Consider the following 16,803-nt stretch of genomic DNA (forward strand, 5'->3'; position numbering starts at 1 on the left):
GATATAAAAGTGTAGGATTATATCTCTATTTATAGTATTTTAAGGAGAGCAGTGTACACACTAATTCTTGAGAGTTCTCAACTTTAGAAATCCCAATAGTATTATAGAAAATATTACAACCATAAGAAATATCTAGACATTCCAAACACTACAAATTTATTTTAGAAACAATATCCAAAATTACCTAAGTCCAAAATACCAAAATACAAATAATAAGGTTAGGCCAAAATCAAGTTTACTACTTCAACATCCCCCGTAAACTTAATTTGTGACTCCAAACATACTTCTTAGCTTCACGAAAATTTCCAATTTGAGTGGTTTAGTGAAAATGTCGACAACTCAATCCTTCAATGCAACAACAAAACTAAAAATCTTAAATATCTCAATAGCTCAATAACACTAAATCTTATATATCTATGTAACAACACTGATGTATGTATATATATATATATATATATATATATATATATATATATATATATATATATATATATATATATATATATATATATATATATATATATATATATATATATATATTCTACAAAATGCAGAAGTAGTGCACATTATTGAGACTCTCTCAAGTGTACCTAAAAGTCTCTGATGATGAAGAGCCACACAATATTACTATTTAGAATCATTTTTCTTTTGATGTTTCTTGGATGGCTAACAGTTTGGATCTTGTATCCCACAAAGATCTACCACAAGACATGGATTGTCAACCTAGAAAACAAGCTCGATTCTACATATTTTAGAGAGCAAGGTTAGCTAGGTTTTTCTATATATTTCATTTTTATTTTATAATATTATCTTCATATATGTATATGCTTCTATATATAAGATTATTGATTTATTAATACATTTATTGTAAGTTGTTTTAGGGGTAAATCTCCTGCTTTTTACATTCCCTATCATTTTCATTGGAGCTCTTGGTGGTATTTATCTTCATCTTCATCAGGAAAAAATAACACAAAACTTACCCTCCACAAGGTACCTATAGCCTCTAAATATTACTTTAATTATTGTTTAATTTCCATTAAACTTATAAATATATATGTGTTTGGTTTCAGTGATGGTGCTCTAAAAAGATGTATATGTTTCCTGAGACGTCCAATCCTGGTGATGTCCCCACTTGGAATAGTTTCAGCTATGGAGCTTCTTTTTACATTCATGTTTGTTGCACTTTTGATATGGTCCTTTTCCAATTACCTATATAGAAGTTTTGGTCACCTCCATATGGACAAACAAGGCGAGAAAGTGTAATAAAAATTTTTGTTTACAATTTAATTATTTACTTAAGTTAAACATATGTTATATAATTTTGTTTATTGATTGGTCTTGTATTAGATGGGAAGCAAAGCTTAGGAGTGTATCATTGAGACTTGGTTACATAGGAAACATATGTTGGGCATTTTTGTTCTTTCCAGTCACAAGAGGCTCTTCAATTCTGCGTCTGGTTGGACTCACTTCTGAGTCAAGCATCAAATACCATATATGGCTTGGACATTTATCTATGGTTCTTTTTGCTGCTCATACCATTGGTTTTATCATCTATTGGGCCATCACCAATCAAATGATTGAGGTATGTATTTTTATGTGCAATCTTAATTACCACTTGTTTATGATAAGGTGATTTGTTATGCATTTGAGGTCCCATAATATATGTGGCAAGGATTCTATTGTCTCTTACTAATTGGAATTGAGCATATACATTGTTCCTCCATTAATTTGGACAACAATAATGGAGTTAGTGAATATTTACATTTGAAACATGGATTTTTCAAATCTTATATCTTTAGGACAAATGGTGTTTATAAGAAAGAAAAAGTTCAGAATAAAAAATATTCAACCACCTTTAAAGTATATTAATTAGAGGTGTTTAAATCGAATAAAAACTGCAAACCAACCTAAACCAAATCAAACCAAACCACATGTATTTATTTTTTTAAACCAAAGAAAATCTACTATATATTAAAAACAAGAATATCTACATCACCAGGGGCTAAACTTGACCTAGAGAAAGAACCATCAAGATACATGAAAATTATGCCCAATAATTAAACAATGACTACTAATATATCTTACCCTCTAGCATGTTTGGCTTTAAGTTGGGATGCAAACCTAGCATTACCATATTCCAAAGGACCTAAAAGGATTTCAATAAGGTTATAACTCCAAATTTCGCTGTTATCGCTTTCCAAATAGCCACAACAAATTGACAGTCAAAGAAGATTTGGGCCGACGTTTCAATTTGAGCATTGCATAGGCCACACAATACATTGATTCCAGTGTGCACCCCCTCTTTTGCAAATTCTCATCACTAGGAATTTTCCCATAACCTGCATACTATAAATGATGCAGAAGTAAGATTAAGAATTGATACCTCATTAATTTTCTTTGTCGATTTAAGTCCCAACCCCCGTTGCTCCACTAGTTTATAGACCTAATTCTAGGCGACGATGCAAATTTTGCCATTCCAAATAAAATTTCTAAACCAAATATCCAATTGGGTTAGCGCCTTAAAATAAAAACTTATAATTTTCTCAATAGTTCGGAAGTGTAGCTGCTTGACTCACCTTTGTATATAGGACAATCGATATAAAAGAACTGTATTTGTCTTTGGTCAAGACCCAACCAAATTTTGAATGTTACCCGCTGCTCTCTACACAGTGGGATTTTGTGACCAACAATGTAGGAGTTAAAATGTGGACGGCTTTTGAAGAGTTAGGAATGAGTAATATGAAAGATCGAAATCTTTTTGCCGAGAAGTTGGGAGGAGAGGATAATAAGGTGCATATGAGTAATTCATCAAAGAAAGAGCTTTCTTCATCTTCGAAATGATTATTGGTTCCTTTAATATTAGAGGGGGAGGGAATGCTCTCAAAAGAAGAAGGATTAGTTCTATTATCAAGAAGGAAGACGCGGACATAGTATTGATCCAAGAAACGAAAATTTCTAATATGGAGGATTTTATTGCCTTAAGTATGTGGAGTAATGTGGATATCGGTTTTTCTTTTCCTAAAAGTAGCGGGAGGTCGGGGGGAATCTTAACTCTTTGGAGGCAAGATAGAGTGGAGGTACTCCATAGTTTTAAAGGAGATGGATTCTTATGGATTAAAGCGGTATGGAAGGATAATGTGTATTATGTTGTGAATATTTATTCTTCGTGTTTTTTAAACAAGAAGAAGGAATTGTGGATTAAGTTACTAATGTTGAAGAGTATTTTTACGGATGGGGAATGGATTATTGGTGGTGATTTTAATGAGACTAAAGAACCTTGTGAAAGGAAAGGGAGAGCGGTTAGAGAAATGGTGACCGGTTCGGATCTTTTTGGTAAGTTCATTGTTGATAGCGGTTTGGTGGATGTACCAAGTAAAGGAAAAAAATTTACTTGGTATAGCGGAGATGGTAGATCTATGAGTAGGATTGATCGGTTCATTGTGTCTAATGTTATTGTTAATATATGGGGTGTGGTCGGCCAAAGAGTGGGGGATAGAGACATTTTGGATCATTGCCTGGTTTGGTTGGTGGTGGACAAATTAAATTGGGGACCAAAACCATTTACATTCAATAACGAATGGTTTAGTTTTGATTCATTCTTACCTTTTGTGGAAAAAGAGTGGAAGGAGTTGGTGGTGGAAGGTAGAGGAGATTATGTTCTTAAAGAGAAACTTACTTGGATTAAGGAGAGATTAAAGTGGTGGAATAAGACGGTTTTTGGGAGTATAGATTTGGAGGTGGAAGATTGCGTTAAAGACATCAATGATGGGGATCTTAGGTTGGAATATTCGTCGGAGAATTTGTTAGGTAAGTCTCTACTTGGTAGGAATGAAGCTAACAAGAGGTTTTGGTTGAACTTGAGGATTAAGGAAAATATGCTTGTTCAAAAATCAAGACTAAAATGGTTAAATGAAGGTGACGCTAATAGTAGTTTTTTCCATAAAGTGTTGAAAGAAAGAAGAAGACACAATCATATTGGTCCCATTTCTACACAAGGGGGTATGGTGGATAAGGTAGAGGAAGTGAGGGAGGAAGTAAGGAAGCACTTTTCTAATAAATTTCTTGAAGAAGACTCGGATAGAATTCGGTTAGATGGTGTTCCCTTTAATAGAATTAGTTCTATTGAGGTTACTTGGCTTGAAAGACCTTTTCAAGAGGAGGAAATTAAAGAAGCTATTGATGGGTGTGGAAGCTCCAAGAGTCCGGGACCAGATGGATTCACTTTTATGTTCATAAAGAAATTGTGAGATATTGGATCAAACTCTAGTATGGTCGAAGGGTAGCTTCTTGGTTCGATAGGATTAAGCATGAAGTCGAAGGTTGTTCACATGCTTGTGTCGAAGATGCTAGGGTCGTTAGCATGTTAAATTAGGTTTTAGTGTTTAAACCCTAATTTGTTAAGTTAGCTTGTTTATTAAGTTGGCTTGTGTAATGGGCCTTGTGGAAAAAGCCCGTTAGTTAGTATGTTAGGTTTTATTATAAATAGCATACTAGTCTCTCATCATTGCTAAGCTGCAAATCCTAATTTAGGGTGAGAGAGGTTATTTGTTATTCTTGTAAACTTGTAATCTTGTTTTAAGAGAAAGTGAAAGAATAGCAGTTATAACCAATATTTGTGTTCTCCTCTTCTTCCTTGTCCTTTATTCATCCCTTATTTTATACTTTGTTCGTGGCATTGAATTCACAACAAATTGGTGCGGTGAGCGTGGAGAAGATGCCTTCAACAAAGTATGAGATTGAAAAGTTCACCGGCGTGAATGATTTCGGTCTGTGGCGCTTGAAGATGAAAGCCCTACTGGTTCAGCAGGGTTGTTTGGAAGCGTTGAAGGGAGAGGCAGCCATGAATGCAGATTTGACGGCAGCGGAGAAGATATTGCCGAGTTGCAAGTTTTTCCACTGTATGCAGTTGATAAAGCTGCATGAAGAAAGCTAGTTTGTTCCCTTGATGTTGTAGAGTTAGATCCAAGGTGGAGATTTGTGAGATATTGGATCAAACTCTAGTATGGTCGAAGGGTAGCTTCTTGGTTCGACAGGATTAAGCATGAAGTCGAAGGTTGTTCACATGCTTGTGTCGAAGATGCTAGGGTCGTTAGCATGTTAAATTAGGTTTTAGTGTTTAAACCCTAATTTGTTAAGTTAGCTTGTTTATTAAGTTGGCTTGTGTAATGGGCCTTGTGGAAAAAGCCCGTTAGTTAGTATGTTAGGTTTTATTATAAATAGCATACTAGTCTCTCATCATTGCTAAGCTGCAAATCCTAATTTAGGGTGAGAGAGGTTATTTGTTATTCTTGTAAACTTGTAATCTTGTTTTAAGAGAAAGTGAAAGAATAGCAGTTATAACCAATATTTGTGTTCTCCTCTTCTTCCTTGTCTTTTATTCATCCCTTATTTTATACTTTGTTCGTGGCATTGAATTCACAACAGAAATGTTGGAGTTTCATTAAGGAAGATTTTATGAATTATCTTAATTATTTTCATTCCGGTGGTTTCATTTCAAAGGCGATAACCTCTTCTTTCCTGTCGTTAGTGCCTAAGTCTACTAATCCAATCTCTTTAGATGATTATAGGCCAATTTGCTTGGTGGGTTGTGTGTACAAGGTTACCTCTAAGATTTTGGTGGGAAGATTGAAAAAGGTTCTTCACTCTATTATTTCACCGTGTCAAAGTGTTTTTGTTCCGGATAGACATCTTCTCGACGGGGTTTTGGTTGCAAATGAGGTGGTGGATTTTGTGAAGAAAGAAGGGTATAGGTGCCTTTTGTTTAAAGTGGATTTTGAGAAGGCTTATGATAAAGTTTCTTGGAATTTTCTTAGATATATGTTAAGGAGGATGAACTTTGGGGAGAAATGGAGGAATTGGATGGAAAGGTTGGTTTTTATGAGTCATATGTCCGTGTTGGTTAACGGGTGTCCGACAAAGGAGTTTAGAGGAGAGAAAGGCCTAAGGCAAGGAGATCCTTTATCCCCTTTTCTTTATGTTTTGATTGCCGAGGGACTTGCGGGTTTAGTTCGGAAGTCGGTTGAAAATGGTGCTTTTAGAGGAATGGGAATTGGAGGAAGTAGTAGTGTGGACATTCTCCAATTCGCGGATGATACTTTGTTAATGGGGGAAGGTAGTTGGAACCAAGTTTGGGCTTTTAAAACGGTTTTGAAAGCGTTTGAGATGGTTTCGGGTCTTGGAATCAATTATCACAAAAGTAAGTTGATAGGAATAAATGTGAGTAGAAATTTCATGGACGCCGCCTCTTTTATTCTTTCTTGCAAGGTGGAAGGTAGTTCGTTTCTTTTCCTTGGGATTAACATTGGTTGTAATCCTAGGAGTTATTCTTTTTGGCTTCCTCTTGTAGAAAAGATTAAGAAGCGTCTTATGGGGTGGAAGAATCAGTTTCTTACGTTGGGGGGAAGAATAACGCTCTTGAAATCTATTCTTGGATCGCTTGCTATTTTTTCTATGTCTTTTTATAAGATGCCGAAAAAGGTTGCTATGGAGATTACGAAAATGCAAAGTAATTTCCTTTGGGGCGGGGCGGTGGAGGAGAATAAAAAGAGAATTCATTGGGTGAGTTGGAAGAATGTTTGTCTTCCGATTGAGAATGGTGGGCTCGCTATTAAAAATATTGCGGATTTCAATTTGGCTCTTCTTAACAAATGGAGATGGAGAATCTCAAAGGGAGATGATTCGCTTTGGTTGAACTTGTTGAAAGCCCGTTACGGTGATGTCTCCTTGAAAAGCTTTTGTGGAGGTACGTTTTCTTTACCCTCTTCTCATCCTCTCTCTTCTCTTTCATCTTCTTCTACTTCTTCTTCTTTTTGGTGGAAAGACTTAATAGCTATAACTAATAGTGGGGGGGGGGAGATCCTATGGTCTCTCATTGTTGTTTTAAAGTGGGTAACGGGTTTTCTACCCCGTTTTGGGAGGCGAAGTGGAGGAAGGATACGAGTTTGAAAGAAGATTATCCGGATTTATTTTTCAATTCTCTTTTGAAAAATATTTCGGTGGCGGGTATGGGAGGATGGGATAATGGAGTTTGGAAATGGGGAGATTGTGGCATTTTGGAGTCGCATATTACGACTCCTTCTTATCGTTCGGATTTTGTTTCTTTCCGGAATGATCTTAGTACGTTGGTTCCGACTATGTTAGGTAAGGATGAGGTCGGGTGGAACTTGACCGTGGACAGAATTTTTTCGGTAGCTTCTTGTTATAGGCATTATGCCGGTAAGCACATTCCGTTCGGGCCTTTTATTAAGAACAATGTTGCTTTGTCCATTATTTGGAGGTTGGAAGTTCCTTTCAAAATCAAAGCTTTTGGTTGGAGACTTTTTGTTAATAGACTACTTTTAAAGGACCTTCTCATGATTAGAGGTGTTTCTTTTTCTGTGGAAAATCTTAAGTGTATTTTTTGTGGTACGGATCCGAAAAGTCGGGATCACTCTTTCTTGTGGTGCAAAGGGTTGGAGGCGGTTTGGAGAGAGATTTATTTTTGGATTGGTAAACCATGGGGGATGATGGAAGAAGAGTGCATATCGTGTTTCATGGATTGGTATTCTTTTTGTAAAAAAAAGAAAGTGAAAGATAGAAAGTTGGGAACAGTGTGGTTAGCGACCGTGTGGATTATCTGGATAAGTAGGAATGGAATATGTTTCCGCAACGAGGTTTGGAATGTGAATAATACGGTTTGGAATATTAAATCTTTGATTTGGAAGTGGTCTTTTATTGGAGAAATTACTCATCCCATTTGTAGTTTTTACGAATTTAACAAAGATCCTTTGTTATTTATTTCGTAGTTCTAATTGGTTTGTAATTTTTCTTGTTGGCGGGGTTTTTCCCATTTTTGTGTGTAATCGGATTCTGAGAACATTTAGTTCTCCGTTTGATAAATATCTTGCTTACACACACAAAAAAATTCCGCATGCATAGAATTTACTTTTCTGATTATTTATTGTTCGATACTTCCACAGAATCAACGATACTTACTTTTTATTAGTATAAGCTATATTATGTTGATTTATTATTTATAGATACATAACTATTTTTAATATTATTTATTAGTTTAGTTTAATTTTTTTTTATAATTTTATTTATTTCAACCATAATTGATAATTCTCATTTTGAAATACAAAATTTTAATATATATGTTATATATTGCATTAAACTTATTAATTTTTTTTAATGTTTTCATAATATTAATAAAAATATATATTTTGTATTTTGTATATTTAAAAACCGATCCAAAAATTAATTGAAATGAAAGTAATTTTATCTTTCAGTCGGACGAGCTTTTATCTCAAAACTGACCCAAACCATAAAACAAAGGAATGCAAAGAAATCCAAGCACCGAACAACAATAACGAAACATTTAGATCTTCCACAACCAATTTTTTTTATAAGCAATGGAGCAATCTAATTAAAGGAGTACAAGGGGTACCCTCCCGATTACAAGAGATAGGAAACTTACATAAAATCCCATGGACATTTACACCATAAATATAAATCTCTACAACCTCTAGAATTTATGTTAATGACATGTCAAAACCAAGACAAAAGTTTAACATTTTCCACAACTTCTATCACGTTAGACACCTCATTCTTGAAGATGGCCGAATTTCTTGAGATTCACAGCGCCCAACAAGTTGCTAACCAAACTAACAATATCTTTTTTGCAAAACCTTTTCTCCTAAGAGCCTCGTATATCCGCAACAAGTGGTCTAACAGCGACCCCTCAGTACCTTGGGATAGATCCATCTAACTCAACACCAAACTCCAAATAGCTTTAAAACACCTAAGATCTAGAGACTATACCTCAAATGAGCAAAAAACACATAAGGAATTATTGCTATTCAAAAGCACATCCCTCCTTACCAACTGTTCCTTGGTTGCTAACCTGTCCTTTATACACCTCCGACCAAAAACATGAATTTTCAAAGGGACCATGGATAACCACAAACACTCAAAGGATTTCAACAAGTTTGGACTGGGAAAAGTAGGATTTACCATTATTTTGATAGTTAGCTTAGTGATATCTTAAATTTTGGTTATAGATCTTCATTTAGTTCCAGTAGGTTTTTTATTTGCTATTATTCATAATTTATATTTACAAAGTCAAATTTTTATTATTCAATTGATACATTTTAGATTAATAGTTTAGTAATATTTAACAATACATGTAAGTTTATGAACAAAGCATCAAAATTTGATGCTACAAAATACGAATACGACTTTGCACTATTTAGGTGTCCTCCATTTATTATTCTTCAAAGCATTGATACATGACACATGGAAAAAAATTAATGGGTTAAAATTAAATATTTGTCTTCATAAAAAAGAAAAAAAAATGTCTCCCTTTTCCTTTCACCATCATCAACAATGCTACAATCTACTCTTTCCCATCACCATCTCTCCTTCCTATTTATCCATATGAAGGAGGACGCGGCAACCGTCCTACCACCTTTAGTCCTCAAAAAGGTGTTCTTACTTCCTTATGTTCCACACACTGCTATGTTCTCACGTAGTTTTTTCTTCCTTTATGATTCTTTTTCTAATGATGGTGATGTCACAAATCTTCTAGTGGATTGACAATACAACAAGGTGTTTGAAGCAATAAAGATGAAGAATGTTGTCGTAAGAATGAACGAAGAAGGTTGGTTGTGTCAGGGAGTGAAGAGGGAGAGTCTCGTATCAGGGTAGATAATGAGAGGAAGACGTGCATTACTGCGTTTCTTTTAACTATATTAATGTTATGCAACTGAAAACATGGTGTCATACTTAACAATTTAGTCATTGATACGTGTAATGCACGAGTTTCTTACTAATTTTTATGAAAAATTATATTTTATATCTCTTTAATTCCAACTCTTTAATTTATTTTTGCCACGTGTCATGCATCAATGATTTAAATAGGGATAAATGGAGGACACCTAAATGGAAAAAAGTTGTACCCACAAAATACATTTTTGGGGTCTGACTCCATTATTACCAGAAGTACACTTAACACAAACAAACAACTAATAAATTGAAAATACTATACTAAAACAAGGAAAAAAACAAAATGTAAAGTACCACACAAACAAAACAAAAATCAAAAACTATAAAATCAACCAGGCATCAGGTGATCTTCCCAAACAAACCAAAGCAGGAGAAGACCATAAGTCAAGAGCAACAAAAGGAAAAATAAAGACTAGCACAAGATTGCATTGAGCTCAAAAATTGATCTCTCACTCAAACCATATTCAACCAACTATTAGCCCAAACATATGAGAAGATATTTCTCATATTCAGAGTGAGAACAAGAACAACTACGATATTTAGTAAGAAACTTTTTCCATCAAAAAAGTTTTAACCTAACTTCAAACTAATGAAAAATCGTGATTTTATAAGAGAAGATGAGATCATTACACAATTTCCATATAAACCCCACAACCAAATACCAACAAAAAAATAAAAATTTAATTTTACATATCGTAATGAGAAAAATATTTCTACCAGGGAAATAATGCTTAAAGACATTGTTAAATGTGATAAGGAGAAAGAGAATGCGGTTAACTTTGGGAATAAAAATATCACATTTGAAAATAACTAACTTGAAAACAGTTATGAAGTTGTTCTTAGGTAGTTGTAGTTAATTGAGTTACTTGCTATATAAGTAACATTCCACTTTTGTAAGAAACACAATTTTGTGAACAATGAAAGCTTGTGTATCACTCTTCTTTCTCTATTTCAGTATTTTTTTTCATATTTTAACATCTCTAACTGTTACTTTGAACCATACACCATCAACTCACCTCATTAATCCCATACATCCACTTATGATAGACACACCTAGCAATCGTAATCTTTGGAATTTAAGGTTTGTTCATACTTCAAATGAAAAACCGTTTGAGCTTAATTAAAACTGCTTGAGCTTAACAGCTTTTTCTTATAGTTTTCACATATATAATTGTGTTTTTGATTTAGTTCATATCGATATTTGGGGCACCTTATCCATACCATCCATGATGGAATATAAACATTTCTTGACTGTAGTTGATGATAAAAGTATGTTTACATGGATTTTTCTTTGGCAAGTGAAATCTGAAACTTCATCCATCATTAAGTCATTTCTCTCAATGAATTAGATATGACAATGGTAATAAGTTCATGCTTCAAATTTTTTACAATGAATAAGGCATAATCCATCAAACATCTTGTGTTGGTACTCCTCAACAAAATGGATTTTTGAAAGGAAGCACCAACACATTCTTAGCATAACCCGAGATATTTTATGTCAAGCTTATTTACCTCAAATTTTTTGGCTCATATAATTGGTCATGTTGTCCACATCATTAATAGATTGCCAAAACTATTCTTGAAACACAAATCACCTTATTTAATTTTATAAAACAAACTTCCTGAAATAACTACTTTGAAAGTTTTTGGTTCATTATGTTTTGCTTCAACTTTAAAAAAAAGAAAGAAATTGGGCTATGGGTCTAGAAGCGCATATATTTAGGATATAAAGTTGTGGTTAAGAGTCACATCTTGTTTGATTTACAATGCAGAGAATTTTTTGTTTCAAGAGATGTTGTATTTTCTTAAAATCACTTTCCTTACAAGAAAAATTCATCTAATGATAATGTACCTATCCTTAAATCTAATGATTACAAACATGCTTGTTTAGATGAGTTGTTTGATAATCTAAAACACTCCCACCACACAAATCATCACATATCTAAACACATAATCTCAGTCAACTTTCTTGATATACCTGAAAATTCATATCCCATTTTACTTGATCCATTTTGTTTGAATTCTGAAACATCACCACCAATTACATTTGAAAATTCCACATATGCCAAATACTAATCACATTCCACAAGTAATTCCTCAAAGAAGAAAATCAACCAAACATGTCAAACCTCCATCCTATCTACTAGATTACCACTATAATCTACTATTCAATATAATCCATAATTTAGTATGAGTTGTCACCAATTCATCCTTTTCATGTAAGTATCCTTTATCATTATTCTTGTCACATGATTCATTCTCTTCTGCACACAATTAATTTATCCTAAATGTGTCGACCATTATTGAGCCTAAATCACATGAGACTGCCATCTGTGATGATAATTGTAGGGATGCTATCAAAGCTAGGTTGACTACTTTGATGAAAATATATACTTGGAATCTTGTTCCTTTACCTTCACACAATAAAGCCGTTGGATGCAAATTGGTGTTAAAACTGAAATTGCATGCCAATGGTACAGTCGAGAGATATAAGGAAATATTAGTTACTAAGGGTTTCAAATAAACTAAAGGACTTGATTATATGGATAGCTTCACTTATGTAGTAAAAATGACCACAATTCGAGTTCTCATGGTCATTGGAGCAGTTCAAAGTTAGCCACTATTTCAACTTGATGTCAACACAACTTTCCTTCACGATGATCTTAATAAAGAAGTTTACATGTAGCCTTCCTGGTGATGTCAACACAACTTTCCTTTAAGCCTTGACTTGTCTCAATCTGACCTCGTATGAAAATTGAAGAGGTCTCTATATGGTTTGAAGCAAGCTAGAAGACAATGGAATACAAAGCTCACTAACACACCCACTTCTTCATGATATACATAATCCAGGATAGATTACTCACTTCTTACTAAGAATTCTCACAAAGGCATCATAGTTATCCTTGTATATATGTGGATGATTGGGTCTTAGGTGGGACTAATCTTGAAGAAATCAAACTTAATACCCTTTTGAATGACAAGTTCAGCATAAAAGACTCAGTCGTTTTGAAATACTTTCTATGTTTTATAATAGCTAGAACACAAGATAGAATCTCTCTTTACCAAAGAAAGTATGCTTTAGAATTAATCCATGATGCATGATTAATTGCAGCCAAGCCCTGTACTACACCAATGCATCCCCATCTACAACTCCATAAAACTTATTGTCAAAAGGAATGCAACAACACAAGAACTAAAAATGCAAAAGAAGTCAACATGGGGGACTAAAATGCAAATAGAATGAAGATGTCATGAACTAATAGGAATGATAATGTATGTATGAATGATGATGAAAGCCCTTGGCAAAATGAAATGGTCATGATGCAAATGATATAAATGATTTTGCTTTGGATGAAATATGAAATGATAAATTAAAAAGCGACAAGCCCAAATGAATGAAATGCATGAGGCAAAAATTGGGGTACTGCAGTGCCCGAATTTTCCAATTCCCTCTAATGTCTGAATAATATTGATGGGTCAATTCCCCCTTGATATCCTTGGCGTGACCGCTGAATATGTTGAGCTAACTAAGAAAGCCCAAAATAAGAATCCTTCTGCATGCTTCCGCAATTAAGAATTTTCTTTGTATGTATTACATTTGTTCCTTTATATAAGATACAATTCACTTTTTAAGTTCATTAAATAATCAATGTATTTGGTATGTTCGAAGGTAGTAATTCACTAATTATTTCAAATATAAAATAGCTTTTTATTACTTTCGGGTTATATAACTACTAGTTTTTATGATAAAATTGCATCTAAGTATGAGAGAGACTAACATGAGTAAATGTATTAATTTGTTCTAATCATGCATATGTATGTATTTTCTTATGGCATAGATGCTAGACTGGAGCAAAACTTATGTATCCAATGTGGCCGGAGAGATTGCAAGTTTAATAGCACTAGCAATATGGATAACAAGTATTTCACGCGTAAGGCGTAAAATGTATGAAGTTTTCCTCTATACTCACCATCTCTACATACTCTATATATTGTTATATGCAATCCATGTTGGAGTTGAATACATGTGCATGATTGCTCCTGGAGTTTTTCTCTTCCTCATTGATAGAAATCTTAGATTCTTACAATCTCACCAAAATACTCAGTTATTATCAGCTCGCATTTTGCCTTGTGATGCAGTTGAGCTCAATTTCGCTAAGAATCCTAGTAAGTGATAATCATAAATTCATTTATTTTACATGTGTTTGTTTATATGGAAGAATATCAGAATGTTTTGATTGGGCTATTTGAATATGAGTACCTAAACCAAATTTTTTTATTTTGGTTTAATTTCTAACTTCAGGTTTATACTATAACCCTACAAGCTTGGTGTTCATAAATGTTCCAAAAGTTTCCAAGCTGCAATGGCACCCTTTTACAGTGACTTCTAGTTGTAATATGGAAACTAATAATCTTAGTGTTACCATAAAAAATGTGGGTAGCTGGTCAAACAAGCTTTATCAACAACTTTCTTCTTCATCTTTGGATCATCTTAATGTTTCAGTTGAAGGACCCTATGGACCTCACACTAAACAATTTCTAAGGTTAGTATTAATTTGATCCTCATAGCAAAATGCTTCTTATTGATACTTATATGCTACTATAATTTATCATCATTCTTTCTCTAAAACCGGCATGAACAAATTGTGATGGTAAGTGGTGGAAGTGGCATAACTCCCTTCATATCTATAATCCGAGATCTCGTGTTTCAAAGCCAACATCAACAGTTCCAAGTTCCAAAACTCCTACTTGTTTGTATTTTCAAGAATTATGTTGATCTAACAATGTTAGATCTTATACTTCCGGCTTCTGGTCCAACAACTCAAATCTTAAACCTTCATTTACAAATCGAAGCTTACATCACCAGAGAGAAACAAGAACCTTCAACAGAAACTCACAAACCTATCCAAACAATATGGTGTAAGCCAAACCTCTCGGATTCTCCTATCTCACTTATATTAGGCCCAAATAATTTGTTATGGCTTAGTGCTATAATCACATCATCTTTCTTCATGTTTCTTCTTCTTTTAGGAATTTTAACTCGTTACTATATTTATCCGAGGGAAAAGAACTCAAGTGAAGTGTATAATTGGACATTAAAGGTTATGTGGTATATGTTTCTTCTTTGTGCATGCATATGTGTATGTTCTAGTGTTGTTTTTCTATGGTGGAAGAGACTGGAAACTTCAGAAAATAAGCAAATAAATGTAGAAGTTTCAACACCAACAAGAGAACTTGAAAGCATTCCTCATCAATCTTTAGTGGAAGCTACCAATTTACATTTTGGTGCAAGACCTGATCTCAAAAGTAAGTAGCGAGAGGGTATTTTTGTAAATATAGTTGAGTTTACTATATATTATTTCAATTGGAAAATGATACATAAAATTTTTCTAATTTTGCAGAAATTATGTTTAAGTTTGAATGCAAAGATGTTGGAGTCATGGTATGTGGTCCTAGAAAATTGAGACATGAAGTTGCCAAAATTTGTACTTCTGGTTTGGTTGATAATCTTCACTTTGAATCCATCAGCTTTGGTTGGTGATCCATAATATATATTATGCATCATTTCTTTATAGGGTGTGTGTCATATACCATCTTTAAAATATTCATGTTGATTCCTCGATGTAATTAGTCAACTGTGAACAAGTGCAATTCGACATGTATGCGTGTACATAGATTGATTTTTCTTCTTCTTATTTCTGGTTCTTTATATGTTTAAATATTGAGTGGGTGCCCCCAAAATTTGTACTTAATTTTTCTTATCAATGTATTGTTTTTATTTTTATTTTACTAAGTTAATCTTTTAAAACTTAAAAATGTTTATATTATTTAACCGAAATTTTTTCTTCATCCACTTATGTTAAAGATTTGTATATACCTCTGAGTCCAATCCATCTAAACATTGTTTGTATTAAAAAATTTGGCAAATATTTATCTAGACTTCTTAATAAAACATTGTTTGTATTAAAAATTTGGCAAATATTTATCTAGACTTCTTGATAAAAGAGGTAAAATTATTTTAACATTGAAATAATCAGAAAACTTTGATTAACGCCTTAACATAATATTTCTTATATATGTTACTCATCAAATTAAATTATTTTCAAACCCATAAGATGAGCATTTTAGTGTTTTCTAGCAAAGTGTGCACAAAATTAACAATGGGGGGTGTTGAAAAGTAGAAATCCAACATAAGGCCCAAATATGTATAAAGGATGTTTAGCTACGTAAGCCCAATCGCAGGGGTGGCCCTGAGCACGGGCTCGCGGGGCGGAAGCCCAGGGCCCCACAATTTTAGGTTCACCAAAATTTTATTTTATCCCTATATATATATATATATATATATATATATATATATATATTAAAAGAGAATTTTCTATTACAAAAATACTTGCTAAAGAGAATTTGGATTTGTAAATGCTAAGGCTAGTGCTGAAAAGATTGAGAATGAAATAGAGATTGAATATGTGTTTATTCAAAAACGTCAACTTAGTAGAAAACACCACTATGATGAAAATCCATCTCAACCCACACAACTGAATCTTGAGTCTGCTAAAGAGTCTTTTCGAAATCATTATTTCTTATGTATTGTAGATCAAACAATTAGCTAACTTGATAGAAGATTTGAGTAGTATAGCACATATGAAAATATTTTTGAATTCTTGTTTAGTACTGAAAGGCTTAGATCATTATTTAGGAACTTGAAATCATGTTGTAAACATCTTGAAACTTGTTTAAAATATGACGATTCTCTTGATCTTGATGGTAAAATTTTGTTTGAAGAATTGAAAGTTATTAGAGAAGTTTTAACAGTTGAATCAAAATCAAGCTATATGATATTGAGTTCTTCAAAGACTATTAATTGTTCTCCTAATGCATGCATAGATTATAGAGTAATATTGACTATTTCTATCAGTGTTGCATCTGTTGAAAGAAGTTTTTCTAAATTAAAATTATTAAAATCTTATTTGAGATCTACTATGTCACAAGATAGATTAAATAGTCTTGCGTTGATTTCAATTGAAAGTAATTTTTTGAAGA

At 33.3% G+C, this 16,803-nt stretch overlaps 1 protein-coding gene across 2 annotated transcripts; it reads left to right on the forward strand.

Annotated features, from left to right (window-relative positions):
• The first annotated feature begins 564 nt into the window (after nt 1–564).
• On the forward strand, nt 565–15,618 carry LOC131627567 (ferric reduction oxidase 4-like). 2 transcript variants are annotated; one of them, XM_058898406.1, is made up of 8 exons: nt 565–763; nt 873–990; nt 1,071–1,259; nt 1,348–1,582; nt 13,602–13,929; nt 14,066–14,306; nt 14,420–15,069; nt 15,165–15,618. In XM_058898406.1, the coding sequence occupies exons 1-8, from the start codon at nt 604–606 to the stop codon at nt 15,302–15,304; spliced, it is 2,061 nt and encodes a 686-aa protein (XP_058754389.1). In that variant the 5' UTR covers nt 565–603; the 3' UTR covers nt 15,305–15,618. The 2 variants fall into 2 exon arrangements, with proteins under 2 accessions (XP_058754389.1, XP_058754390.1); XM_058898407.1 differs by having other exon boundaries at nt 882–990; nt 15,165–15,612.
• The last annotated feature ends 1,185 nt before the right edge of the window (nt 15,619–16,803 follow it).

Source organism: Vicia villosa, unplaced genomic scaffold (assembly GCF_029867415.1).
Source record: "Vicia villosa cultivar HV-30 ecotype Madison, WI unplaced genomic scaffold, Vvil1.0 ctg.000368F_1_1, whole genome shotgun sequence".
In the NCBI taxonomy this organism is placed as follows: domain Eukaryota; kingdom Viridiplantae; phylum Streptophyta; class Magnoliopsida; order Fabales; family Fabaceae; genus Vicia; species Vicia villosa.